Source organism: Asterias amurensis, chromosome 5, assembly GCF_032118995.1.
Source record: "Asterias amurensis chromosome 5, ASM3211899v1".
NCBI lineage: Eukaryota > Metazoa > Echinodermata > Asteroidea > Forcipulatida > Asteriidae > Asterias > Asterias amurensis.
Window position 1 is genome coordinate 21,752,150 of NC_092652.1, and position 27,425 is coordinate 21,779,574.

At 37.9% G+C, this 27,425-nt stretch overlaps 2 protein-coding genes across 4 annotated transcripts; one reads left to right on the forward strand and one right to left on the reverse strand.

Annotated features, from left to right (window-relative positions):
- Positions 1-5,952: 5,952 nt before the first annotated feature.
- Positions 5,953-14,604, reverse strand: LOC139937782 (protein canopy homolog 2-like). 2 transcript variants are annotated; one of them, XM_071933088.1, is made up of 6 exons: positions 14,473-14,604; positions 13,315-13,441; positions 11,587-11,699; positions 10,976-11,176; positions 9,679-9,775; positions 5,953-8,173 (listed from the first exon to the last, which is right to left on the reverse strand). In XM_071933088.1, the coding sequence occupies exons 2-6, from the start codon at positions 13,424-13,426 to the stop codon at positions 8,121-8,123; spliced, it is 576 nt and encodes a 191-aa protein (XP_071789189.1). In that variant the 5' UTR covers positions 13,427-13,441; positions 14,473-14,604; the 3' UTR covers positions 5,953-8,120. The 2 variants fall into 2 exon arrangements, with proteins under 2 accessions (XP_071789189.1, XP_071789188.1); XM_071933087.1 differs by having other exon boundaries at positions 14,448-14,596.
- Positions 14,605-14,896: 292 nt separating this feature from the next.
- Positions 14,897-27,385, forward strand: LOC139936898 (signal peptide peptidase-like 2B). 2 transcript variants are annotated; one of them, XM_071931714.1, is made up of 14 exons: positions 14,897-15,085; positions 15,616-15,735; positions 16,261-16,440; positions 16,733-16,813; positions 17,454-17,593; positions 17,946-18,136; positions 18,954-19,050; positions 19,498-19,693; positions 21,243-21,317; positions 22,015-22,071; positions 22,397-22,493; positions 22,667-22,747; positions 23,672-23,829; positions 25,012-27,385. In XM_071931714.1, exons 1-14 carry the CDS (start codon positions 15,032-15,034, stop codon positions 25,288-25,290), a joined length of 1,806 nt encoding a protein of 601 aa, XP_071787815.1. In that variant the 5' UTR covers positions 14,897-15,031; the 3' UTR covers positions 25,291-27,385. The 2 variants fall into 2 exon arrangements, with proteins under 2 accessions (XP_071787815.1, XP_071787816.1); XM_071931715.1 differs by having other exon boundaries at positions 23,672-23,864; positions 25,012-25,142.
- The last annotated feature ends 40 nt before the right edge of the window (positions 27,386-27,425 follow it).

The window sequence follows — 27,425 nt, forward strand, 5'->3', positions numbered from 1 at the left end:
ACCACCAATCGTGTTAACAGTTGTTTTAACCAAATTTTCTGCAGATTTACAGTTAAATAAACCTTCCTCCCATAATTGCTTTTTTTCCCCAACAAATTTAACCCTATGTTTGATTATTTGTAAGACATTGTAGACAAACAGAAGCTATCTGTTTTTGATTTGCATTTATGGCTTCCATAGTTGTCTAACCTGTATTGGCAACAACTCGGGCTGTGACGTATAGGCACGTTTAGTTTGAATCAAAATGGGGCATAGTTTTCTTGAATCAAGATGGAGAAACACAGGTTTGTTGAACAAACTGCTGCCAAGGGTATACTTAAAGTTACTGGACACTGTTGGTAATTACTCAAAATAATTGTTAAATCATAAAAACTTACTTGGTAACGAGGACTCACGAAGTGTTGATAGTATAACACGTTGTGAGAAACGGCTCCCTCTGAATAAAGGTAGTTTTTGAGAAAGAAGAAATGTCTCACTAAAATATTTGTATTGAATTCGAGACCTTAGCTCGAATTCAAAAAGGCATCTGAAAGCACACAACTTGTGTAACAAGGGAGTTTTTTTCTACATTATTCTTTAGCAAATTCGACGACAAACTACAGTTTTGATATTGTATAATACATGTTGAGATACACCAAGTGAGAAGTTTCACAATTACCAAAAGTGTCCTGGGGTGGATTTCACAAAGAGTTAGGACTAGTCTTATCTCGAGATAGGACCAGTTACTCGTCCTAACTTAGGACTATCCATGCAATTTGTATATCTCCTAGGACTAGTCCTAAGTTAGGACTAGTCCTAACTCTTTGTGAAATCGACCCCAGGGGTGGATTTCACAAAGAGTTAGGACTAGTCTTATCTCGAGTTAGGACCAGCTACTCGTCCTAACTTAGGACTATCCATGCAATTTGTATATCTCCTATAGGACTAGTCCTAAGTTAGGACTAGTCCTAACTCTTTGTGAAATCGACCCCAGTGCCTTTAGGCACTTTGCACTAAGATATGGTTTACGACGTTCTAATTGACAACAAATCTTGTTCGATTCTAGGTAGTGAAAGATGTACACTGGGCAATAGTTATGCAAACTACAGCATTAAACTAACTTTACACTCTACATTATCCTAAACAGGTATTAATTTGTGAACGCTTTGAGTAAATTTAGACATCTCCCCCAGGAGAACATTGTCAGAATTTTTATCACAGATCTCGACTTAAAAAGATAAATACATATCTTTCAACATCCATCCAAAATAACTTCATAGCGTGGCAAAACAATTTCAAAATAATTTCATAGGATGTTTAAATAAATTGTCGAGTACTTTAATTTTTTACTGAAGAACTTCACTTCTAAATATTAAGACCAACATTATCAAGTTATTCAGTATTGTGATTTATTTATACCGCGTTAGGCGATAGACCTGTAAGGCATATTAATATAAATCACAGACATTAATTAGTACTCATCTTTTTAATTAAAATTTAAAGGAACCAAAATAACTGCATTTTGATGTACAAATCTACAAATGCAATAGCTACGCACCGAAGATGAATATAATAATGTTTCAGTTAAATTGCTGTTATGAGAATGTGTAAATGTATGTAAATAGGCAATGAATAAACTTATGACGTATGACTTACGATACCTGATTGGTCAGTATTGTGTTCTTATCAATAATCATTAAATTGAAATGATATATATGTTGGCACAGTGTAGATTCATTAAATGTTTGCCCTCAAGCAGCGCCCATTCCCGGTTGAAAGAAACGCACAAATGAATGGTTCACCACATCAAAATAGCCCTGATGAAGTATTTAAAATGTTGATTGATAAATTACTTATTTCTCAAAAACTGCGCAACTTCAGAGGGAACAGTTTATTACTGTGTTATACTATCAACAGCTCTCCATTGCTCGCTACCAGAAGTAATTTTTTTTGTTCTGTTTGCTAACAGTTATTTTTTAGTAATTACCAATAGTGTCCAGTGCTTTTAAGATCATGAATTTCTTAAAGGAACATTACAGAATTAGTAAGAAAACTCGTCTAAATCACAGATTTATATAAAACTGAAATATCATATTTGATGAGAAATAAGTAAAAGTGATATTTCCTGTTTGGAGTTTTCTTTTAATCATTTTCATGCAAAATGTTTAATCTGTTGTCACCATTTTCTCGTGACCCAGATGGCCGATCGATCCCAAACTCCTACTGGTTTGCCAGTTTACGTATTCTTGTGGATTACATTACACTACCAGCAAAAGTGTTTTGTTACCAAAAAACAATTCCGTAGTGTCCTTTAAGATAATCAATTTCTAAATCTAAAATTTTGATTGGAAGTCAGTGAAGATTGCATGACAACAACATTAAGGTAACAATGTGAAGAGTGCATTACAGAGACTTTAGCGTAGCGGGCTACCCGCATTGTTTTCTTCCTGACTTTTATTCTTCTTCTTCTGAAAGAATCGGCGAGTACAGACGAGGTCATTATTCAGTACATAAAAGATATTGGAAACTTATTACATAAAATGCGGGTTCGGTGGGTCTGCACTGTTGCAGATCTGTTATTGTACAGTTTGCAATCATTTTAATGTGTTCCATGCACATTATTATTTCCAATTCGATTGTTTTTTTATGTTTTCTAGTAACAACAGACCAAATTTTATGTGATACTTTTAAATTCACCCTGAGACAGAACGGCAGCCATTTTGGATTTTGCTATTATTTCAGTTCGGACTATCCCTTCTGGGATTGCATGTGGAAAGGAGCGATTTTAATGGTTTCAACACATTCGCAAATTCGTGGAAATATTGTCTGTTAAAAATTAAAGATGACCCCCACAAATGTGCAGCATGTTTCATGGTAATAAAAACGAAGGGAGAAGACGGTGACAATTGGCAAACAAATGAAAAGAAGGAAATATGGGGGAAAAGCACGCCCTCTCGTGCTTGATTCAATGAACGCAACATTAGCGACTTATTGTTGTTGAGAAACACACTGCGCTGGTTGGTTAGGACGACCGAAAGTTAGCAAAACATTCAATCGTGTTAAAATGATGTGTCAAAATTCAACATTTTTGCAAACTTTCAATCAACAAAAAACACCTCTCATTGATTGCCTTTTTTTCCAACTAATTAAACACTGTTTTTGAATAATAATATTAGCATAATTATTATAACTTGTTGCTTTCTGTTTCTGCTTTGCATCTTTGGTTTCCCATAATTTTCCAACCTTGCTTAGCAAAACTTGGACTGCAACGTTGCAATAGAAAGGTCTATATGGTTTCGATTGGAAGAACGAGAGGTAGGCTAACCATGAGGTGCGAGGTCAGAGAACGGGGATGGTGGGGGTAATGTTGGTCCCCCCCCCCCAAAAAAAAAAAAAAAAAAAAAAAAAAAAAAATCAAAAACACTTCCCTTAGTTTAAACACACAGGCGAATATCTGTATCGGGGTATAGACAACTCACAATAACTTGATCAAACTTATAGCTTATTTATTTAGGATTTTTTGTTATGTATCATCCTAGGGATACACAAGTATATTAAATTAAAAAGTGCGCATCAAGATTATTTTCAAATTCAATTTACATCACATGTACAACATCACAGAAAGAGTTGTTTACGTCATTACAAGTTCTTCATCTTGAATTTGACGATAAAGTAAAAGTTTTGTTTACGTAGAGATTTGCATGTTAATGGGAAGCATATGGATTGTGCGACAATGAGATGTGTAGAAACAAACGTCTATAACTGGACGAGCAGTTTTAGTGTTGCCAGAGCTTTTTCTCAGTTACACTTCCCTCTGTTTTCAAAATTTTCTGTTTCTTTTTAAATTCCACGCGAAGTGGGGCTCAGTGGTCGGACATTTCGTCTTGTTGTATCGTGGGTATAAAACTATTCGCATGCTGCCCCTCCTGTATCCAAAAGGCCTGGTAAACGCAATCACTCCGGAGGGGACGCGGTGGCTTAAAACAGAAACCAGATAGTCATCTTACTCATCAAAACCTCATCCGATAGCCTCACCAGCCCCCAACCCCGCTGAGGGCGTTCTATAACCCACCCCACAGACCGATTATCCTCATCAGTCCCGCACTGCTTTTCATTCCCTAAGGTCTGCCTCCACGCACAGATGTAGAAACACAGATTTGTGTTTAGTTTATAAGTATCACTGGATCTCCATGGCGTATCTTTAGCCGTATGTTATCCTCCTGCCTCCGCCATTAAGACAACAAGATGGAATATAATCCAGGGGAAATTACGCGCAACCCCGGAGCTCAAGAGTGGTTTTCAAACTACAGGGGTCAAAACAAAACGAAATGCCCTCCCTTCCTTATCGAAGATACAACAAATTGATGTTCTTTAATTACCCTTGTCCGGTCAACTACGGGTGTTAGTTACAATTCAATGGCAATCAGGTACTGGTAATGATTGGGGGGGGGGGGGGGGCGGACGTTTCCCAATACTCATTGCCTCTGTGCCATTCAATCCCATTTCAATTATATAACGGAAATGTAAGATGTAGTTAGCCCCCTAAACTTTGGATGTCCACGCTTAGGGGTCAATCTTGTCGATACACCGTTAGGGTCAGCTCGGCCGACCGGACCCTCGGGAAGGGATCGACCGATCGAGTAAAAAGGCACGCTCTGCCTGCACTATCTAAAATGGCCAAAGCAAGGATGATCACGGTTCAGAAAATACTTAAAGATCGACTTGGACGGGAATTATCACACCAAAAGAAATTAATCACTGTGTAAAGATTCTATGTCACATTTTTGGCCGATTTGAGCCCAAAATTTTGGTTGGGGGTCAAGAAAGTTACAAGCTTCAGTTGAGCCATTGCTCGAAAAAGTCCGCCAATTATTAGTAGCAGTGAAATAAAGTGCTCAAAAGTGCTCCCGAAGTGATATATTGTCGGGATGCCGACAATATATCACGTGACCAATTCTTATGTGTTTAATAAGAAACGTTTTAAATTTTTGTCATGGTTCCTGACCATTAAAGGCAGTGGACACTATTGGTAATTACTCAACATAGTTATTAGCATAAAACCTTTCTTGGTGACGAGTAATGGGGAGAGGTTGGTGGTATAAAACATTGGAGAAACGGCTGCCTCTGATGAGTGCCATAGTTTTCGAGAAAGAAGTAATTTTCCACGAATTTGATTTCGAAACCTCAGATTTAGAACTTGAAGTCTCGAAATCAACCATCTAAAGGCACACGACTTCGTCTGACAACTGTGTTTTTCTTTCATTATTATCTCGCAATTCGATGACCGATTGAGCTCAATTTTTTTACAGGTTAGTTATTTTATGCATATTATGTTGAGATACACCAACTGTGAAGGCTAGTCTTTGCAAAAAGTGTCCACTGCCTTTAAGGTTTGTGTAATAGTTTTATATCCCACACTCAATGTAAGAAAGAGCAAGCAAAATGATGTTTTTTTATAAGAAATAAAAGAAATTTAAGAAATAACATGTGGGATTTAAGACCCCCCAATTGCAGTAGGCCTTTACTGCCTACTTGACAATCAAAGCAAAGTAAGCACGTAATGGCATGCACACAGTCCATGTAAAACAACCCTATACATACAGTATAACCGACCGAATTCGTTATGTTCACCTAAACGTGGCCACCAACTTGAGGCAGCAAAATTTTTTTGCGGAATTTTTTTGGCAATGAGAGATTTGAATGTATCGCGCGCGATCAAAAATCCCTGTGACAGTAACATGAACTACCAGCGCGCCCTCACGCGGATTGGATTTTCATAGATCCGACAACACGGCCAAATTAATTGGACTCGTGTCCGGCTACGGCTACTGGCTCCTTAGTAACACAATTAGCAACAGTCGTATCCACAGCCACAGCCGCCAACACAAGCCAAACACTCAAATTATGTCAAGCCAGGATTTTGTAAATCATCATAGAGTTGGATAAATAAACACAAACATGTTAGTAGTCTCTCCTGCTTTTATTTAATTACTGTGCAAGCCCTCAACCATTACACCGAATTAAATAATTATAAATTCGTAATATTTTGTACACCTTGTGTTGGCATAACAGTTCAACTCCATGCCTATACACTTTTCCAAAACCGGAATGTCTTAACAAAGAGCACTTTAACAACGTTGACAGCAAAAACATACCCTTTAAATTTGCCACACACCTCCAGTTAAATAATAATACGCACAAAGTCACGAGATGTTCAGGGCGTTCAACATTGTAACTTGGCTCAAAATGTACATAATTATAAAACTTTAGAAAATGCATTTTTTGTTTATTGGTAGTCAAAAACTCTTAACAGTACAGATATAATAGTTATACAAACAAAATAGCTGTGGACATATACTTATATACAGTATATATATTGTACCTTGTTTGCTTCATGATTCTTTTCCCTGAACAATTCTTTGGCCGAGCGGGATTAAAATTCATGTATTAAACAGACAAATTTCGCACAAATAAAATTGCATGTCACTGAATAACTTGAAAACTCGGTACATAACACGTGACTCATCAATATCTTTCAAAGCAACTTGTACTGGATCATCACACTTGTGCTTAGCAATTAAGATCAATTTATTTTAGCTCTATGTGAAATTGACTATGGCCTGCTCTGACCACGATGTATGACAGTCCCCCTTTAAAGGTGAAGATGACCATCAGGGTTGTAGCATGACTAAAGTCAGTGGACACTATTGGTAATTGTCAAAGACCAGGGGCCAATTTCATAGGGCTGCTTAAGCAAAAAATTTGCTTAAGCAAGAAAATAGCTTGCTTATTTTACACATGTTACTGGCCAAAATGCCATGCCATATACATTGCTTATGACTAGTATTTAGCTGTTGTTTACTTAGCATAACAATTGAGTGGGGTCTTGGCCGGTAATCTGATTTTACTAAGCAATGAATTTGTTGCTTAAGCAAAATTTTGTGCTTAAGCAGCTCTATGAAATTGGGCCCAGTCTTCTCACTTGGTGTATATCAACATATGCATAAAATAACATGCCTGTGAAAACTTGAGCTCGATTGGTTGTCGGAGTTGCGAGATAACTATGAAAGAAAAAAGCTCCCTTGTCACACGAAGTTGTGTACTTTTAGATGCTTGATTTCGAGACCTCAAATTCTGAACTTGATGTCTCGAAATCGAATTCGTGGAAAATCAAATTCGTGGAAAATTACTTCTTTCTCGAAAACTATGTCACTTCAGAGGGAGCTGTTTCTCACAATGTTTTAAACTATCAACCTCTCCCCATTACTCGTTATCAAGATACCAATAGTGTCCACTGCCTAATGACCGTCAAGGGCGAGCGGACTAACAAAATTATTTGTGTTTAAATATGGGACCATTAATTACTGCTGAAGTGGGCATGGTTTCCAAACTGTTTGTGTTATGGGGGCGAGTCTGTGACATACATTTGATACTTCTTATCATTTCTATAGCTGTGTCTCAGATCAATTCACAGGCGACAGTTTTGAAATCTGTGCTGGGCGGCACAATGTATTTTTGCTCCAAGTGCTCGGCAACAATTTTGAGTCCGAGGCAGGCCCGCCCAGCACCGCCCACCATGGCTACAACACTGATGACCGTTGAAAAAGAAATATTTTATGTCGTAAAAAAAGAATGTGTAATTTGAAACCTCTTCTTCTCATCTATTTGATGAGCAAATAAACACAATTTTAACTTTTGGCAGGAAGTGTTTTGCTTTGGCATGAGCCATTAGCTACAGTATGCTGTAAGATTATAGATATATTTTTGTAATTTTGCAATACTTTCAAGACAATTTTTTTAACAGTGCATGAAATTTGTTAACACCATGAAATTCTTTTCACTAAAATCATGGTACCATGGTATAAGTAATAACATGTGTAAAACTGTCTGACAACAAAAAGTAAACAGTTTCAATACTGGATGAGAAAAACTACCATTGTAGAAAAACCGATAAACTTAGCATTAAATAAACTGTTTTAAACAGCAAAAAGAAGGAATGTAAATTTAAAGGCAGATAGAATTGTCAGATAGAATTCTTTGTTAACAAGTGGATAAGAGAAAAACAAACAGTTTTTCAAATCAACGAAGAGAGGAAACAAAACACCAAAACCTCAGGCACACGTGATGAACTTATATACTCGTCAAAGCTCAGTCTTTTCAGCACTTTCTGTCTCTTCTGATTCAGAACATTCACCTGTGAAAAAAAAAAGAGTTCAAAAAAGAAGTTAGGCTACTTTTACTGAATGTGATGGGGTGTTAAGCTAAGATTATAGATAGATAAACTGGTTGATTAAAATCTGTATTTCCAACAATTTAAATAAGGCTAATTCTACTTTAATGGGTGTTACAACTGAGATTGATATTAATATAAACTGGATTATTTAAAACTGTCCTAACAACAACTTTACATTAAAAATACACACAAAAAAAAAACCCGGAAAAAAACCCCAAATAATACAGTATTTATTTAGCGCCAAAATTCACGTAGAACAAAGCTTAGCTATATGGTGCATATTGTAAGATTGTGGTAATCCCATAATGACATAGAGAGTTTTAAACATTCATGTACATATTAATAATACCAATGGGATACTAGCATTAAAGCCATTGGACACTTTCGATAAACAGTATTGTCCAAGTCCCACACTTCGTGTATCACAACTTATATATAAAATAACAAACCTGTGAAAATTTAGGCTCAATCGGTCATCGGAGTCGGGAGAAAATAACAGAAAAACCCACTCTTGTTTCCGCGCGTTTCGCTGTGTCATGACATGTGTTTAAAATAAATCCGTAATTCTCAACATCGAGAATTTAGATTGTTTTAATGTTTTCTCAAAAAGTAAAGCATTTCATGGAATAATATTTCAAGAGAAGTCTTTCACCATTACCTTCTGTAAACACTGTAAGTTATTTGTAATTTTGTGAACTTTTTTTTTTTCTGTACCGAAAGTGTCCAATGGCTTTAAAGTGGAATAATTTCAATGGAAAAAAATTAAGAATGTTAATTTAGTTTTACTCATACACGGATGAGTGACAAGTGGTTAGTTGTTGTTTGAGGTTTATTGCAAAATGCATCCACAAACTCTGCAGGTGGGATGCGAACCAACAACTCCTGCATTCTAGAGCAGATGTCCTAACTACTAATCATCATTAAGCCTCTAATTATAGCAGCAAGTACTGCGAACATTAATTTTATCAGATACACCTCTTTCAATAATGTGTAATAGTAAGTGTTACTGGCATAGCAACCAAGAACGGGAAAAGGAGAAGAGGCAGACATATTTTGCAATTACAGTTGGATACAAACTGTGAAAAATATAGATTAATGGTGTTATCACGTACATCTTATGCATAAACAGTTGGATACAAGCTGTACAAAGATAGATAAATGGTGTTATCATGAGGAAGGCTCAGTCGTACACATTTTGTACACTGGCTGCTGTATATTGATAAAATAAACTCTATCGTAAAAAAAACCCATCAAGACATATTCATTTTGGTTTTTACCCATATACACTGATGTGTGTTAGCACTGTTTACTCAGTACTTTCCTCAGTTCTGTGAAAAAATTACAGGCATATTAATCGGGTGGGATTCGAACCCACGACCTTTACAATTCTCGAGCAATGTCTCACCAACCATTTAAACCAATTTATCATCTATTAACATCAAGACAGTGAACATGTTGAGACTTACTAGTGATTTCCCTGCATATGTTTTCCTTGTTAACAAGCTTTGTTGATGTGATAGATTGAATGATCTCCTCTTCATGTTCCTCAATAATGTTTTGACACTGAGATGTAGGAAAACAAGCATAAGAAATGTTACAATTCAAACATGTTTCACTGAAGTTTTACAATTTCGACCAGACATACAGTGATAAATGAAATCATAATTTAGCTAACACAAAGGCCACAATTGTGTTGAATGATTGTGTGCTTTGTGATGTTAGATCAAATCAGATAGCCGATAAAATGCAAGATAAACTTTTAAATATTGTTAATTGGGGCCCAATTTCATACAGTTGCTAAACAGAAAAAAATGCTGAGCAATTTTTTTTGCTTTGCTGAATCCTCATATTGCCACCGTTGCCTCTGTGAAGTATCAGGCTTGTGACGTTGGTAAAGAAGCAAAGTCTGTCCTGACTCCTGAGCCAATACAGCTCCCTGCCTGATACTTCACAGAGGCACTGAAGGTGAATGCCTACATGGCCCCTGGTCATTGCCTTGGTGCCCTTGAAATGCTCCGATAGGAATTTCCTCACAGGGTGCCCTTTATCAAGGAATGCCTCGGTGCAACGAAGCATACAGGCCTCCGACTCATCAGGCATGTCAGGCCTGTGTTTTTATCAGGTTTCATTGGCATAATAGGATGCCAGTTCATCGCAGGTTACTCCCCAGCTCACACTGATACCCATTTGTACTCCTAGGTAGAGGGAAGCAAATTATGGTACAATCCTTGCTCAAGGATACAACTGACAAGTAAGCTTGGGTGATATCGATTTATTTTATTCACGATATATCGCCGACAATATATCGCGATATTCGATATAATCGCGATTAATTAAATTTGACATATCATCAGTCTTCAAACTCCAAGTGAAAGTTGTAGAAGAGACGGTCATAGCATAAGAGAGGTGTTCTAATGACCTATTCTTCTGGTTTTACTCCAAACCTATGGGGTGCAAGATGTCTCAGCTAGCAAATACATCGCGATATTTAATCGATATCGCGATATATCGATATTTCGATTAAAACCAAATCCATCCGGTATCAAAACCGTTTCCAAATTAATATCGCGATATTCGATAATATTGTGATATCGCCCAAGCTTACTGACAACGCCCACAGGATTCGAACCCACGTTCTGTAAACTACAAAACTTGTGTCCACCACCCTATACCAACCGGCCACGACACACCATTCTCATGCAAAACTATTATCAAAAGGATGACAAACTCTAACAAATAAATAACTTTTGATCAAATACTTACAGCGACTTCTAACGCTTTACTGATGCTTGCATTAATGTTAACGTGGGTCAACTCTAGAGTGTCTTTGTCGTTCCTTGCGTTGAAGCGAACAAATGTTCTAATTTTGGTCTCTGGATCTACTCTCTCGGCGTAGTCTTTCAGCTTGCCGCAGACACTCTCCATTTCGTCAAGTAAATGAGCCTCTGATCCTGCAAATGGAATCTACAATGTACAGCAGGAACGAAATGGTAATTAATTCATTCATTCATTATTGGTTTATTCTTTAAAAACAAATTTCCCATGGCGACCAAGGGACGAATTACAGGAAAGTATACAGAGAATACAGTTTGAAAAGAAGAAAAAAATACACATTTTAACAAAACTGAGACATAATAAACAGTTAAGGAGAGAAAATATTGACAACAAATAAAACAAAATTGTTTGAAAAATAGTGCAACGGTAGCCTGGATATAGGTTTTGTAGGCGCAGCCCGGTGAAACCTCGACACCATCTTAAGAAAGTAAGAAAACAAACTAAACAATCGCATAAAAAGCCACACACTGCATTCACTCATTTGACTTTAAAAATACTTTGCTGATACTTGGTTTGTAGACACCAATGTACACACTGACCTTTTTGACTTTCTGTCGTCCCTTGGGGTCTATCCTAAAACCCATTTCTATTGTCTTCTTAGGATCTACTTCTCCAATGGCAAACTCTAGTTCATCCACAAGTGCCTGGCATGCTGTGAAGGTAGAGAGCATTAGATACACTATGTTACAGTTGGGGCATGTCATGGCTGAGCAGTTACACGAACCCCGGACTCAAGCAATGGTGTTGCTGATCAGCAGTGTGGGTTCGAGTGTCACTTGTCACTTGGTCCTTTAGCAAGATAATATTAAGCTTATTTAAAAAGAGCAATGCTCAAAAAGGCATAATTAACCTACACTTACATGTATCAACTAATCTGAAGAAATGCAAAACTGTTGCCTTTCAGCAATAGACCGATCCATTACGCCCCGCCTCCTTACCAGTTGACCAATCACAGCCGCGAAACCCGACCACCATTAGTGCAAAGATCACCAAACGGTTCAAATGTTGATCAGATTTCGCCGTTGTGATTGGTCAATGATATTTGGGCCTGGCTTAATGGATCGGTGTATTGCACAACGTGATGGACACAACATCAATGAAAACAACTTTGTAGCAGACTTAAAGGCCTAATTCTCGAGCCATGTGTACAAGTGTATAATTGTTCATAAACGTTGCCAAAACGAATCATCAACTGTTACATGTACTTTAGGCCTAATGTAGGCCTACCAGTTTCCCCTAATTATAATGTAAATTTACATCATTTTCATTTCTCAGTTAAGTATTTAAATAATTTTTGGGGTCGAACAAAGAATTGACTAGAGTGGGATTCGAACCAACCACCTCCAGTTTAGCGTGCCGGCACTCTACCAACTGAGCTATCTAGCCCTATATTGGCGGTGTCCCTATTTTGTCAATATCTTTGTTCGGGGGTGCCAGTCAGAAGCCATACAACCGTTAACTGCCGTGTAGCCAGGGATCACACCCAAATTACGATACAACCTGTGAAGTGGCAGCTAGGGGATCACCTTAAGATGATGCGACTTTTTGTTTCAGATATCAATATAAACCACAAGGGAAACTGACTGGGTAAATTTACCCTGTCAGTTTCCCTTGTGGTTTACAAGTATTTAAATACACACCACATGTAAAACCAACAAAGATAAAATCAACAAAAGGAATGAGCAGAGCCAGCCAGAGCACTGAAGGGTTGCTTATTCCAAGAAACAAAAGTTTCTATTAAGGAGACTCCCCTTTTTAGCTAGCACACTGCATTGAGCACAAATGAGGTATATGTAGAAGTTGTCAAGCAAACAACTGATCATACAAAATGGACAAACTTGTATTGAATTAAAAACCAACGGCACCGACAGCAAACGGTGTGGTGCACTGTGCTTTTGCTGTGGTGCCCTTTGTAAAAAGTACGATACAAATTTACATTTTCCTCTGTACATGTGCCTCTTACAATATAAGAGGAAAATTGACAAGATCAGAATAAAAATCTAAAAAGAGACCTCAGATTTAGAACTTGAGCTCTAGAAATCAAGCATCTGAAAGCACACAACTTCGTGTGACAAGGGTGTTTTTTCTTTCTTTATTATTTCGCAACTTTGATTACCAATTGAGCTCAAATTTTCACAGGTTTGTTATTTTATGTACATTGTATGTGTTGAGATACACCAAGTGAGAAGACTTGTCTTTGACAAGTACCAATAGTGTCCACTGCCTTTAAGGCCTGGACATATCATAAGAAACAGATCTTTTTTTACCTCCACAATAGAGTTCTGCATCTCGTTTAACAGCAGACACTTGGCGTACAGTCAACAGGCAGCTCAACAGCAAACCGAGGACACAAATCAGGGTACTGCAACTGGTGTCCATTGTCCTGGCGATGTTCTATCAAATATTTAGAACAGAAAAAACCCTGAAAATTTATAATCACATTTCATAACACGGACGACAAATCTTGAGGAAGAACCTGACTAGCGATCTTTTATCAAATACTTAGAGAAGAAAAATTAGTCTATATGACCTAGCCCTCCTTGTTGGGCTGTATGGCTCTCTTTTATTAACACCAGTATTACCATTTATAAACAAAATAGACAGATGTTGTTTTATTGTTAAAGAGAGCCATGTATTCATAACAGCAAAGCCAACAAGGTGAGTGAGGTGGTACACCATGATATATATGATTACAGGTGTTAAAAGAGACGGAGAGAGCCATCATTCCAACTAGCTGACAAGAGCACAATTTTATGACTCTGGTCACTGTGTGTAAGCAAATAATAGTTTGGTTTGCGAACTCCGAATTCTGTGTACTCCACGTTACTACAACCATAGCCTACATGTACGGCATTCTACGCTTACCTACAAAGCTAGCGCAGAGGCTAATAGTAATATTAATAAAGGTGAAACAGGACTATGTATATTAAGCGCAGAATTCGATGGGGAACAAAACCCAATGAAATTAGGCCCCTGGACATGCTGGAACTGTCATGCACTGGGCTGAAAACAAAGTTTTGTTTTTTTTAACTGCAAGTTCTGTGCTGGAGATCTGCTTTATCTCTTCCTTAGTTTTCCATTATAATTGCTCCTACCTAGAACTATTTCGGTTTCGTCCGGCTATCGGTACGTGAAATGATAGCCGGACGAAACTGAAATAGTTCTAGGTACATTACAATGACCCAATTAGTTTATTATATATCTTAATTAAAAGTTATTCCTTACTTATTTCTACTACTTTTGCTTTACTCCATGATATATACCTGTATTCTGTAACCTACAACTGTACAACTTCTTTCTACGTTCTACTTCTACTGTACAATTGTCATTTTGATTACTTATTCTATTCGTTTTAAAAATGTAATTACTTATTTGTATTTATTAGAAAAGAGAGACAAACCAGCAATATGTTTCTGACGACAAACCTTTCCGGTAACTACATCAATCTTTCAAACGAACTGGTTGTTTACTTGTTGCACAGTAACTTACAGTTCTTGTGGTAACAATTATTTAGTGAATTTATCTTTGAAGATGAACAATTTAAAATTCGCGCAAGCCAATTGAAAAAATTGCGGGCGCGCAATGTTTTGGAACCTAAGTTTGCCCACGCAAATAAACATTGCACGGTTTAGACACGAACTACCTCGCGGGAAACTACTCCCATAAAAAAAAAATGGAACACCGCGCATAAATAAAAAGAGGGCCATTTTCAAAGATTGCGCCTAAAGGTTGCGCTTCGTGAGGTACACGTGTCCGATAGCAAAAGCCTCTGGACTTAAAGCTAGCCGATCATCGAAACCACTTGGCAATTTTCGGCCCAATATACGGCTAGCTTCAGTTGTTGCATTCACTTCCGTTGCACTATCACAATCACAACACAAACAGTGAAACACGAGCCAAAGTTGACCTACAAAATAAACCCCGGAAAATGTCAGATGATTAGTAAATAGCCTGATTATCCAAGTTGAGATTGATTTTGTTGACATGGCCTTCTTATTGTTATGTTCCGTGTCTTTGATTTTTGTTCCGGTGTTGCCGGTGAGTTATTCCTGATTTTATTTCCGTTTCTTTATCAGTTATTTTTCCATTGAGCCGTACGTATAGTGTATGTAGGCTGATTCATTTTCCATGTTTTCAGTGCCACTCTCGGGACTCTGCCAGTTTGAGTTTGCTGATCTTTTTTAGTTATGTTGCTTATTTTTTATAAAGGGTGCATTTTGTCTTCAAAGTTTTGCTGCATTTCAATTGAGAAAATACAAGACGTAAAGGAATAGGATATAAATAATATAATATATTGTAGACCCAGTAAAAATGGGGCGTTGTGCCTGTAGGAATTCCATTTTTTTATTTTGAAATACATGAAGTCATGAATTCCAAAAAATATGACCGAATGTCAAAATTTTGAAAAAACCTTTCTGGATAACTTTCCGTATGGCTCCACCACTTTTCCACTCATTTTTAGAAAAAGGGATATCTCATTGAGGTAAATAAGATACTATATTACTTCGTATCAGAAACTTTTCCAACCTTTTCCCCTGATTTTGTTCACCACACAAAATGAAATGCAGGTTGTTGCTGATCTTGGCATTTTATCAGCAAGAATCACTGGTGAGAATGGAGTGAAGTCAACCAAGGAATACTGCATAGCTTATGGTGGTAATCAAGTAGACTTGCCCAAGGAACCAAAGGTACAGTTTTGGCAGGATTTCTGACTTGAGCACCACAAATTCATCATTAATCTTTAACTCACCTAGCCCTGGTTGTAGGACGTCAGTGTCTGTATGGTTGTGTACAGTGTGTTCTTAGACGGCAGGACTCCAGTAACTACTAGCATTCACTAAAAAAATGTGGTTTAATTGTAGCCAATGACATCCTCCAACAGAAAGTCCATGTGATGGCATATATTGCCACTCCATAACACAGGGCACCTCTATAATGGAAGTTTAAATGTGTATTGCTTTCAAATTCTGCACTGGACATTTCAAAATGTGCCAAAGGGGCAATAAGGCAATTTTGTCTATTGCGTCTTTGAAATATCAGACTGTTTTTAAAGGCTTCGAGCTACACTACTATTGGATGATAGTTGAAGTCGAATGTGGTTTCAAAAGGACTTTAAAAAAGTCATTCCTCGATCACACTGTTTTTTTTTTTTTAATATTGTCGTCTACGCCTTAACACCATTTTCTCTCATTTGTTGTGATGATTTTTTTCAGGATTTATATCCTTTGGTGGACCTTGGTCAGTCCAAGTTATGCACGAGTCCCAAAGATGCCAGCAAGTTGAGTGGAGCAGTTGTAGAAGCACTCAGGGGCAATTGTACCTTCCTGGAGAAGGGGTTGTTTGCCCAGGGCGCTGGAGCAAGATCCCTGCTGGTTGTTACTGCTACCAAAATTGTAAGTTAAATTTTTGTAGACTTAATTTACACCCAACAAGTAACAAAAAGGAGAAGGCCTAGGCCAGAGGACGCCCTCTCTGGCAAGCGGTTTCCCCACTCGGCCTGCAGGGGCCGCCAGCAGTGCTCTGATGAGGAGTCGTGCTGGCGCCCCCTACCGGTCGATCGGCACTACTGCTGCAAGAGGGTCGAAAACTGGCACTATGCTGAAAGAATATGTTGAACAAAAATCATCATTATCATTCAGTTACTTCCAGTGTTAATTCATTTGGTGTTTCTTGATTTGATTGCAGACAACTCCCGATTTGAACGACTCAACAGAGCTTAAGATCCCTGTTGCCCTGCTGGCTGCAAGTGACCACAAAGATATCTGGGTGAGTTCTACTAACTTGGCTTTCAGACAGTTCTAATCAAGTTGAACAATTTTACTGGTTGGTGTACAAAAATAGCAGTCCACGTACAACTGTTATCAGAGCCTTGATCAAGGCAGCCTTGCACCATCCATTTGCCAGGTTGTTTATAGTTATCCGTGCACAGAGTCCATGATGATGATACACACACACACCCCAGTCCACACACAGAGGTTATCAGGAGGATACAAACAGCTCTTTGTGGCAGTCACTCTGTGGACGTTCCTTTGTTCTGTACACTTGGAAAATGTTATTATAGTCTGTAAAAACACTGTGTGGACGTGTGTAATACCACTTTGTGTTTCAAACCCTACCTTGTGTGGTGTGTGGACCTATTTTGTTCTTAGGTCCACACTTGCCCTCATGCACAGTACACCCCCCATGCATCAAGTACCTACATGTACGTCGGGACAAAAACCATGATCCTTCTGATGAACTGAAAGCTTACTGGGTTTTTTTGTATGGTAAATTTTATTTTATGGCTTCTCACAGGGAAGGATAGAGATATGTTTTTAAGTGACATTAGCTTTTAAATAGAATGTGGTTTACTCCAAATCCTACATTCCAATTAGAGTTTTTAATTTGATATGTTCTGACATGCTAGATGAATGGTGGTCAAGTGCAGGCTGCATTGTACGATCCTGAACATCCATCGTTTGACTACAATCTCATAGTGATTTGGTTCATGGCTGTGTTTACTGTCATGGTGGGAGGATACTGGTCTGGAATGACTGCACACAGAATGTAAGTTTTGTTCTCAAAAACCTTTAAGGGTTGTTAACAGATATAGGTGTCCTTCGAAGGAACTGTTTAAATGAAAGACAATACATTGATTGTTTTTGAGATCGAAATCAACTCTCTGAAAAATGGAGTTTAAAGGCAAGCACAGAATTTTCTATTTTTTTGCAATTAATTGTACATTAAGTGAAGCCTAGTTTATATATAGGGGAACAGGAAAGAAGAGACTTGTGATGCAAACAATTACTTTTTGCTTATGTATACTTTACAATGCAAGACAAATGTGCATTATAAATTTTCACAGTATTATTCAAATCATTTTCTCAGTAATGAGTTTTTGTGTGTGTGTGATTGACAGTGCAATAAAAAAGAAGCGACTGGCGGAGGGCGGAGAATCTGACCGTGATGTAGAAGGGGAGGAAGACTCTGACTCGGATGCGGAGTCCGAAGATGAAATGCCACTAACTATCACATTACCCATCGTTGTAGTATGGGTCATCATGATCATGGTCATGCTGCTTCTACTCTTCTTCTTCTATGACTACATGGGTAAATTACGATGCTCTTGGAAAGTCTTAACAGTTTCTTATTAACAACAACCACCCCCTTTAATTTTCGGGATGTAATGTTTCCCTTCATTCTAACATGTTATAATTGCCGAGTAGATTCTTTAACAAAGATTGACAAAATAAGGAGACTGCTAACTACATGTAGGCCTACTGCCAACATTTGTAAACCACAAGGGAAGCTGGCTGGGTAAGTTTCAGGTTTGAACAAAGAGAAATTGCCTGTAGGAGGACTTGAAACAACGACCTTAAAATAAACGTACTAGTGCTCTATTGCTCTGACGACCGCCCAACATACGTAGGGCTGGATAGCTCAGATAGTAGAACGCTGGCACGTTGATCCAGAGGTCGTGGTTCTAATCCCGCTCCAGTAAATTTGTCTTTGTTCAAACCCAAACATTAGCACTTGATAGCTCAGTTAGTTGAATGCAGGGTGGTTTCAGGTAATGAATAAAAAATGACAATTATTGGGAATAGTCTTCCTGTGCATATTCGCCAAGCTAATACTTTACAATGTTTTAAGGTCCCTGTTGAAAACTCATTTGTTTGAAGCTTCTTTTTCGTAATTTGCCTATTTTTATCTTGTATCTTTCTCTCATTGTTTATTTTATTGTTTCTTTTATGCGCTTAGAGGCTTTTGCATTAGGCGCTTTACAAATGTCTTATTATTATTATTATCATTATTAAAAAGGACTATTGAATGCAAAATGCAACCCTTTATTGTCCTTCCAGCCATATGGAAGGTCTTAGCTGCCACAAACAAAAACATAATTGTGCTTGTTTTTTAAATTTCTTTTTAGTGTATGTTGTGATCACATTTTATTGCTTGGGAGCTTCTAATGGTCTACACGCTTGTCTCTACCCGATACTTAAGCGCATCATGCCCTGCAAAATAAGGTATCTGTATTCTGTTTGCATATCTCTTTATGCATTAAAGGCAGTGGACACTATTGGTAACTACCCAAAATAATTATTAGTATAAAACCTTTCTTGGTGACGAGTAATGGGGAGAGGTTGATGGTATAAAGCATTGTGAGAAACGGCTCCCTCTGAAGTGCCATAATTTTTGAGAAAGCAGTAATTTTCCAGAAATTTGATTTCGAGACCTCAGGTTTAGAACTTGATGTATGTCATTTTCTTAATCTTTTGCACTTTTTGCTGTCATGCGCCCTCGAACAGGCTGGTCCTGGAGAGAGCGCAATGTAAGATCAATAAATTATCATTTAATTATTTCTGTGTAAAAACAATTGAATTGTGTCTCAGTGCATGGTTTTTAACTATTTCCTCCTGCCCCACACAATGGATAACACCCAAATTTCACAGTAATTTGTCATTTCTTTCCAGGCTACCAGCTAACAAGATTCCATTCTTGAGTTCAAGACCCTATGTCTACAGCATTATACTGGCCTTTGCCTGCATAGGTTGTGTGGTGTGTTGGTTCGTGTTCCGGCATGAGACTTTTGCATGGATCCTGTTGGACCTGTTGGGCGTCGCGTTCTGCATCAGCGTTCTAAAGCTCATTCATATGCCAAACTTTAAGGTGAGTTATTTATTTATTATTTATTTCTTGTTTATCCTGGGAAATCCATTCAGTAAGAACAACTCACTGATCTCCCATGGATCCCAGCTAATAACAATCTACAGAAGTGCACTTAAGATAACAGATTAAAAATTTACACAGTAAAGCATTGCACACTCTCGCTTTAGATTGATGTTTATCCTGGGAAATCCATTCAGTAAGAACAACTCACTGATCTCCCATGGATCCCAGCTAATAACAATCTACAGAAGTGCACTTAAGATAACAGATTAAAAATTTACACAGTAAAGCATTGCACACTCTCGCTTTAGATTGATGTTTATCCTGGGAAATCCATTCAGTAAGAACAACTCACTGATATCCCATGGATCCCAGCTAATAACAATCTACAGAAGTGCACTTAAGATAACAGATTAAAAATTTACACAGTAAAGCATTGCACACTCTCGCTTTAGATTGATGTTTATCCTGGGAAATCCATTCAGTAAGAACAACTCACTGATCTCCCATGGATCCCAGCTAATAACAATCTACAGAAGTGCACTTAAGATAACAGATTAAAAATTTACACAGTAAAGCATTGCACACTCTCGCTTTAGATTGATTTTCTTTTTTGATTTTTAGCATTACTCAAAATAGTTTTTGGCATAGAAACTTTTGGTACAGAGCTGTTGATAGTACATTTTTTGTACATGTAGAACATTGTGAGAAACGGGTCCCTCAGAAGTCACGCTGTTTTTGAGAAAGAGGTATGCACATGTCATATATGTTGGGATACACCAAGTGAATATACTGTTCTTTGACAGTTGCCAAACATGCCTTTAGGCAGCATCCAGTAACAGAGTCAAGTATCCTCCTGAGGACAGTCCGAGCATACGGATCGAAACATTGAGTTGTCAACCACCGTGTTTTTTAAAGCCATTATACACTTTCGGAACAGAAAAAAAAAGATTTACAAATAACTTACTGGGTTTACAGAAGGTAATGGTAAAAGACTTCTCTTGAAATATTATTCCATGAAATGCTATACTTTTTGAGAAACATTAAAACAATTATCAATTCTCGACATCGAGAATTACGGATTTATAGCAAACACGTGTCATGACACAGCGAAACGTGCAAAAACAAGGGTGGGTTTTCCCATTATTTTCTCCCGACTCCGATGACCAATTGAGCCTAAATTTTCACAGGTTTGTTATTTTTTGCATAAGTTGTGATACACAAAGTGTGGGCCTTGGACGATAGTGTTTACCGAAAGTGTCCACTGGCTTTAAGTTACCAATACTGCTCAAAAGAGATTTAAACCTAGTGCTACTTCAGACATCACCAGATCAAGTACAACAAGATTATCTACTCCGCGGCTGTAGAATAAAGCAAGACAGTTCCCTAAGAACGACTCTACCTAGCAAGTAGATACACACATGGTGTTACTGCAAACCAAATATATATTGATACCCCACCATGCAATGCCTCAAATCCTATATAACAAGTACATGTAAAGTGCTAGTACGAGTTCTAACTTATTATCTCTATTTTATTTCCCTCGTAGATTTGTGTGATTCTCCTGTCCCTTCTGTTCTTCTATGACATCTTCTTTGTCTTCATAACCCCTCTGTTTACTCAGGTAAGTTCTTGCCCAAATTCTTCAAGAGATAATAGCTTTGTCAATTTTTTTAGGAGTAGACATGGTTTGTGAATAATAATAGTGGTTACCTATTGTTTGTATTGATGTTGATGCTAATAATAGGTATTTAGTATTACTTTGTTGTCCTTTTTTTTAAAATTTGTTGTGCAAGTTTGCCCAAATGATACTAATATTGGGTATTTAGTATTATTTTGTTATATATTTGTAAAATTTGTTATGAAAGTTTGCCCAAAACAAGGCTAACAACCACTCGTGGTAGCAGGATACAAGAACAAAATCATTAAATACGAAAACAACTCTAATATAATAAGTAGGGAAGATGGCCTTAGCTTTCGATCCAAACCGGACCTTCTTCAGAGGCATAAAACAAGTACAATCAGATCTACATATCCATTTATAGAAACAAACAGAGGGGACAGGGATTAAGGGAGGGAGCTAGAAAAATCAGGAAATATAAAAACAACTCGTGTACTATATAGATGTTTGCAATCATCTTGTTTTAACACTGACTAACTCTAGTGTATAAAAACAATTTGATAATTTTTCAAACATAGTCCAACATCTGGCAGGAAATACTGTATGCTACAGCGCCAGGAGCATCACTGGGTGACAGACATGTGCGCTATATAAGAAGCCACAACTATTATTATTAATAATAATTTTATTATTTTGACAGAGTGGTGAGAGTGTGATGATAAAGGCAGCAACTGGAGGCAGTGGTGCCACTGAACAGGTTGGTTTTGGGGCTCTAATTTAAAAACTTATGTTCTTGTCAAATAAAAATATCAAGAAAAACAAGGTATCGCATAACTCACAAGGCATGACGGCCCCTTAACTGATTTGGGCTAATGACCCAAATCAAACCACCAGGGGCGCGTTGCAACCTACTCCTGGGACTGTAAGGATGTAGACGCAGGTCACTAGGACCCTGGCTGGTCAAGGCAAAATTTCATTGAATTGTACGAACATGTAATAATTTCAAAATGATAAAAATGGCAAATTCAAGACCAATACATGTATTTAAATAAATGTTTATCAATAATGATCTGCCTTCATAGATCCCAGTACTCCTACAGGTCCCACGGATAACGCATTCAACAGCCAAGATTTGCGGGACGTATTCCATGCTTGGTTTTGGTGACATACTAATCCCAGGTAATTATAAGTTAAGTGTTAATTTGGAACTTTGCAAATGTGAACACGATACGAATTTTAGATAGATAGATAGATAGATAGTTTGGTTTCTTTCTTTTTACACTCGTGGCCAATGGCCAAATTGCAGAGCATCGTTGTGTGATTTGTCTTATGAATTGTCTTATATTTGACAGGACTGCTTGTTGGATACTGCTGCTCATTTGACTTTAAGATCCACTCTCGTGTCAAGGTATACTACATAGCATCGTGTGTAGGTAAGAACTGGTATCTGAAATAAAATATTTGTATCCCCTTTAAGACTTCCCTTGCTGCCGCTTCCCAGGTTTGTATCGCAAACTTGGGTGTGATCCCTGGCCACACACCAGTTTACGGTTGTATTGCTTCTGACTGTCACCCCCGAACAAAGATTATTGACAAAATAGAGAGATCGCCAACATTTAGGGCTAGATAGCTCAGTTGGTAGAGCGCTGCTCTAGTCAATTTATCTTTGTTCAAACCCAAATCATTTTTAAAAAAAATCCGGTCAGTTTTCCCTGTGGTTAATTTTTTCTCCAGCCTATGCCGTTGGTCTTATTGTTACATTATTATTAGCCCAATTGCCATGATGATTTTAAAGGCAGTGGACACTATTACATGTACGTGTATGTACTCAAAATAATTATTAGCATAAAATCTTTCTTGGTAACGAGTAATGGGGAGAGGTTGATAGTATAAATCATTGTAAGAAATGGCTCCCTCTAAAGTAATGTAGTTTTTTGAGAAAGAAATAATTTTCCACAAATTTGATTTCGAGACCTTAGATTTAGAATTTGAGGTCTCGAAATCAAGCATCTGAAAGCACACAACTTTGTGTGACACGGGTGTTTTTTTCTTTCACTATTATCTCGCAACTTCGACGACCGATCGAGCTCAAATTTTCACAGGTTTGTTAGTTTATGCATTTGTTGAGATACACCAACTGTGAAGGCTAGTCTTTGACAATTTACAAGTGTGTCCAGTCATTTGTCTTTTCATTTGATAATGAGTACATGTATCTCTCTTGCTTCTTATCCCTATCTCCAGTAAGATGCCGTCGGTCTCATTTTTACATTATTAGCCCTTGCCCTGATATAATCTTGAAGACATCTGTCCTTTTCATTTGATAATGAGTATCTCTGGCTTCTTATTCCTATCTCCAGCCTATGCCGTTGGTCTGATCATAACCTTCGTAGCCCTTGCCCTGATGCAGACGGGGCAGCCAGCACTGCTCTACCTGGTCCCCTGCACCGTACTGACAACCCTCGTCCTGGCCGCTATCCGACGGGAGCTCTCGGACATCTGGCACGCAAGGAAATCGGTGAATGATCTCCATCGCCTTTGAATCTAAAACATGTATGCTTTATCAAAATCAACAGTTCATTTTTTGAGGCTCTGTGTTTTTTTGTTTTTTGGGGTGTTCTTTTTAGACACCTGTCTGTGTATACATTCCTGCCACCACTTTTACTTTCATTATGAATCTTAACATTCTTTGGATCTTAACATTCTTTAAATCTAAAACTTCCCTTCCCTTCACCCCCCCCTTTTTCGTCCACCTATTCATTGTTTACCCCCTGCTTTTTTTCTGTATGCTTTCTACCATTCATGTATTTCCACTTCACTGCTTATGTTTCACTTAGTCACCTGTTTATGTTTGTCATTTAGCCTTCGAGAAAGACTCTGCTAGGGTCGAAACGTCAGGGCATTAACTATTCTTTGAATCTAAAACATGTATGCTTATCAACATCAACAGTTTTTATTAGGCTCTGTGTTTTTTCTGTTTTTGGGGGTGTTTTTTTTTTTAGACACATTTTCTGTGTCCATTCCTGCCCAACTTTTACATTCGTTGTGAAATAAATTAGTATCCAATTTACTCAAATGAGATATTCCTTTTGGTAAAAACAAGTGAAAAGTGTTGCAGGATATGGAAATCTTACCTCTACTTATACCCATCTACTTTATCTTCACTTTATTTGTGAATTTTTTACATTTTAAAAGTCTTTATATTTTTTACTTTTTTTAATTTTAAATTATGATTGCTTAATAACATCAAGCCTTAAAATAGTTGTGGTTGAGCTGACGATGAAGTTTCATTATTTGTTTCGATAATAACAATAAATCCCAGTTTTAATATAGTGCTTTTTACACCCCGAGGTCGGCCCAAAGCGCTTCCAACATTATTACCCCTGGTCACTGGGCTATTTAGTTCATTCCTTAAATCATCCCAGCTCCCTGGGGAGTATGCAGCCTGTGCAACATTAATATGCGCTACTCGGCTATATCAATCATAAGAACCAGCTCTGCCCTCACAGGTACCCATTTGCCCCTGGGTGGAGAGAAGTAATTATAGTTAAGTGTCTTTCTCAGTGTCACAAGTGTCACGACTGGGACTCGAACCCACACTCTGCCGAACAGAAAAACCAGAGCTTGATTTTGGTGCTCTTATCCACTCGGCCACATGACATCCCAATAATACAAAAATGTGTCCTCCATTTTTCAACAGACTACATGTAGTCATACCAGAAGTGACGGCTCATACTCGGTCAACACAACTGAGTCCACATCTAGCCCAACTCCGCAATACCCAGCAGGAGATGATTTCCTGGCTGGTTCAAGTTCACCAGACCCTTCAGGAACGTTACCCTCTGACGATGCTGCTGTGAGAGACTCGGGACAGGACGGTCTCAATCCAGATGGCAGGAGTTGCCACGACGAAGGCGTATCAGAGACAGAACCTTTGCTGTTGCCACTGGATAAAATCCCCAACACATATATTGACTAATAATAATAAATGACAATATTCAATTCTTCAACTCAATTCTAGAGCTTTATCACACCCTCAGGGGTGTATCAAATTACTCAATAATATTTCCTGCAAGGTATGTGGAGCTACGTATTGAAGTACCAGACATATTTCTTTATAGCACCTTGTAATGGTTTACCAGGTCCTGTGGGGTAATATGCAGCCGATCAGGCTAGATCCTTGGGGGAAAGAAAATGGCGTTTGTAAATAAGATGGTTGTGGCTACACATCTCAGCAAATGAATGAGATTCAAAGAGCAGGTGTGTGGAGCTACGTATTGAAGTACGAGACATTTCTTTATAGCGCCTTGTAATGGTTTACAAGGTGCTGTGGTGCAATATGCAGCCGATCAGACTAGATTTTTTGGGGAAAGAAAATGGGTTTGTAAATAAGATGGTTGTGGCTACACATCTCGGCAAATAACGGAGATTCAAAGAGCACTGTTTTGTCTACCAAACAAAGATTGCAACCCTGTGTGGCCAAACCGTCCCGCTGAAATCACCAGGGCTAAAAAGGCAATAGCCTCTGTGGGCTTCATGTAATTCTGGGCCTTCACTCAGTGCTTTTATTTCACTGTTATAAATTTCCCCATTTTAAATTTAAGAACCCCATCTCCCGACACATATCGGCAAATAATGCCTTGTCCAAGGTGGGTGTTCTTTGGCTTTAAATTATTTTTTGAGATGCATGACTGGCACTTGCCAAAAGCCTGAGCTGTGGCAAAAGCCTCAACTGAAAAATATCAAAATTTACCACTTGAATTTGGAAGATGGGTAGATTTATAACCGCATGGATAAATTTGTTTAAATAAAGGTATTTCTTTCCCAATAGTGCAACCAAAAGAAATTTATAAATGTACTTGGGATTCACTCTCAGGGCTGTCCTACGGCCATCAAGGCGTTCCAGTCCATAGAGCAATTGAGGGACTGAGCTGAGGCAAAAGGACTGACTGAAAATGTCAAAACTCACCACTTTAAGTTGAAAGGTGGATTTGTAACCACATGGTTAAATTTGTTCACATAAAGCTTAAAGATTTCCTAATGGCCCGACCATAAGGTATAATATAGTACTACGTTTCACTCCCATGGCTCTCCTACGTCCATCAAGGCCTTCCAGTTCATAGAGCAATTGAGGGTTTGAGCTGTGGCAAACGGACCGACTGAACATTTTCAAATTCACAGCTTGAAGTACAGCGTTGTTGTACACTACGCACGTTGTTTATAGTTGTGTGTAAGTAACTATTAATACACTACTAGTAAAAGTACATGTAGTTTAAATGGCCTGACGTTTTAGCCTTTTCAGTCTTTCACGAAGGCCTTTTTAGCCTTTGAGAAAGACTCGTCCGAGTTGCTCGAAGGGCTTGGTTGCAACTTTGTTCAATAAAATTAAATTTTAATCAATATGTTGAAGCTTGTTCATCTAAAAGTAGTAAGTTTGTAATATTCCAAGTAAACTGTACTCCACTTATGTTACAACGTAACCTCATTTGCCGTTTTCAAATTGTAAACCAAAAAGTGGAGCTTAAGAAACTCTTCCCTAGAGTTAAAAGAAAAATATTATCATGCAGTTGTGGAATCACGTTGAGTATGTTTATTGAAGTTGCTCGTTGGCCCTGCCTGCAACTTTTGTTCAGTAAAACTTAAGACTTTAACTTGTTTTCTGTAGGGTTGTTCATACAGTAGTAAAGTGGTAAAATTCTAGGGAAACTTGTACTTAAAATATAACATAACTTCATTTGCTGTTTACAATTGGATGAATTAAAGAGTGGAGCTACCTCAGCCAAAGATTTTTGACATTTTTTGTTGGGAACTGTTAGCAGAAAGAAAAGTGCAACCAGCCACATCTAATTTTGATCTTGATATCAGTGATCCTTTTGTTAATAGTAAAATAACTTTTTAGCCGTTTGGTTTCCTCACCTCACAGGGGGTTATAAACAAGTAATGAAACGGTAAACATCAAAAGACCTTTCATGCAAGGAATCAAAATGGGTGCACTGCACTGAAGGAAGAAGATGCCATATATTTAGTGGTTCCTCAAAATGTACCAAGAACAAAATCTGGAAAATATGATGTCTCTTCTAAATACAATATGGGGGATAAACGGATCCCAAATCG

Coding starts and splice junctions, on each gene's coding strand:
- LOC139937782 (XM_071933088.1), bottom strand. CDS start 13,426: ATGGACACCAGTTGCAGTACCCTGATTTGTGTCCTCGGTTTGCTGTTG. Junction 11,177..11,586: donor GACGACAGAAAGTCAAAAAG/GTCAGTGTGTAC, acceptor TGTACATTGTAG/ATTCCATTTGCAGGATCAGA. Junction 9,776..10,975: donor GTAAAGCGTTAGAAGTCGCT/GTAAGTATTTGA, acceptor CCTACATCTCAG/TGTCAAAACATTATTGAGGA.
- LOC139936898 (XM_071931714.1), top strand. CDS start 15,032: ATGGCCTTCTTATTGTTATGTTCCGTGTCTTTGATTTTTGTTCCGGTG. Junction 15,736..16,260: donor ACTTGCCCAAGGAACCAAAG/GTACAGTTTTGG, acceptor GATTTTTTTCAG/GATTTATATCCTTTGGTGGA. Junction 22,072..22,396: donor GCAGTGGTGCCACTGAACAG/GTTGGTTTTGGG, acceptor CTGCCTTCATAG/ATCCCAGTACTCCTACAGGT.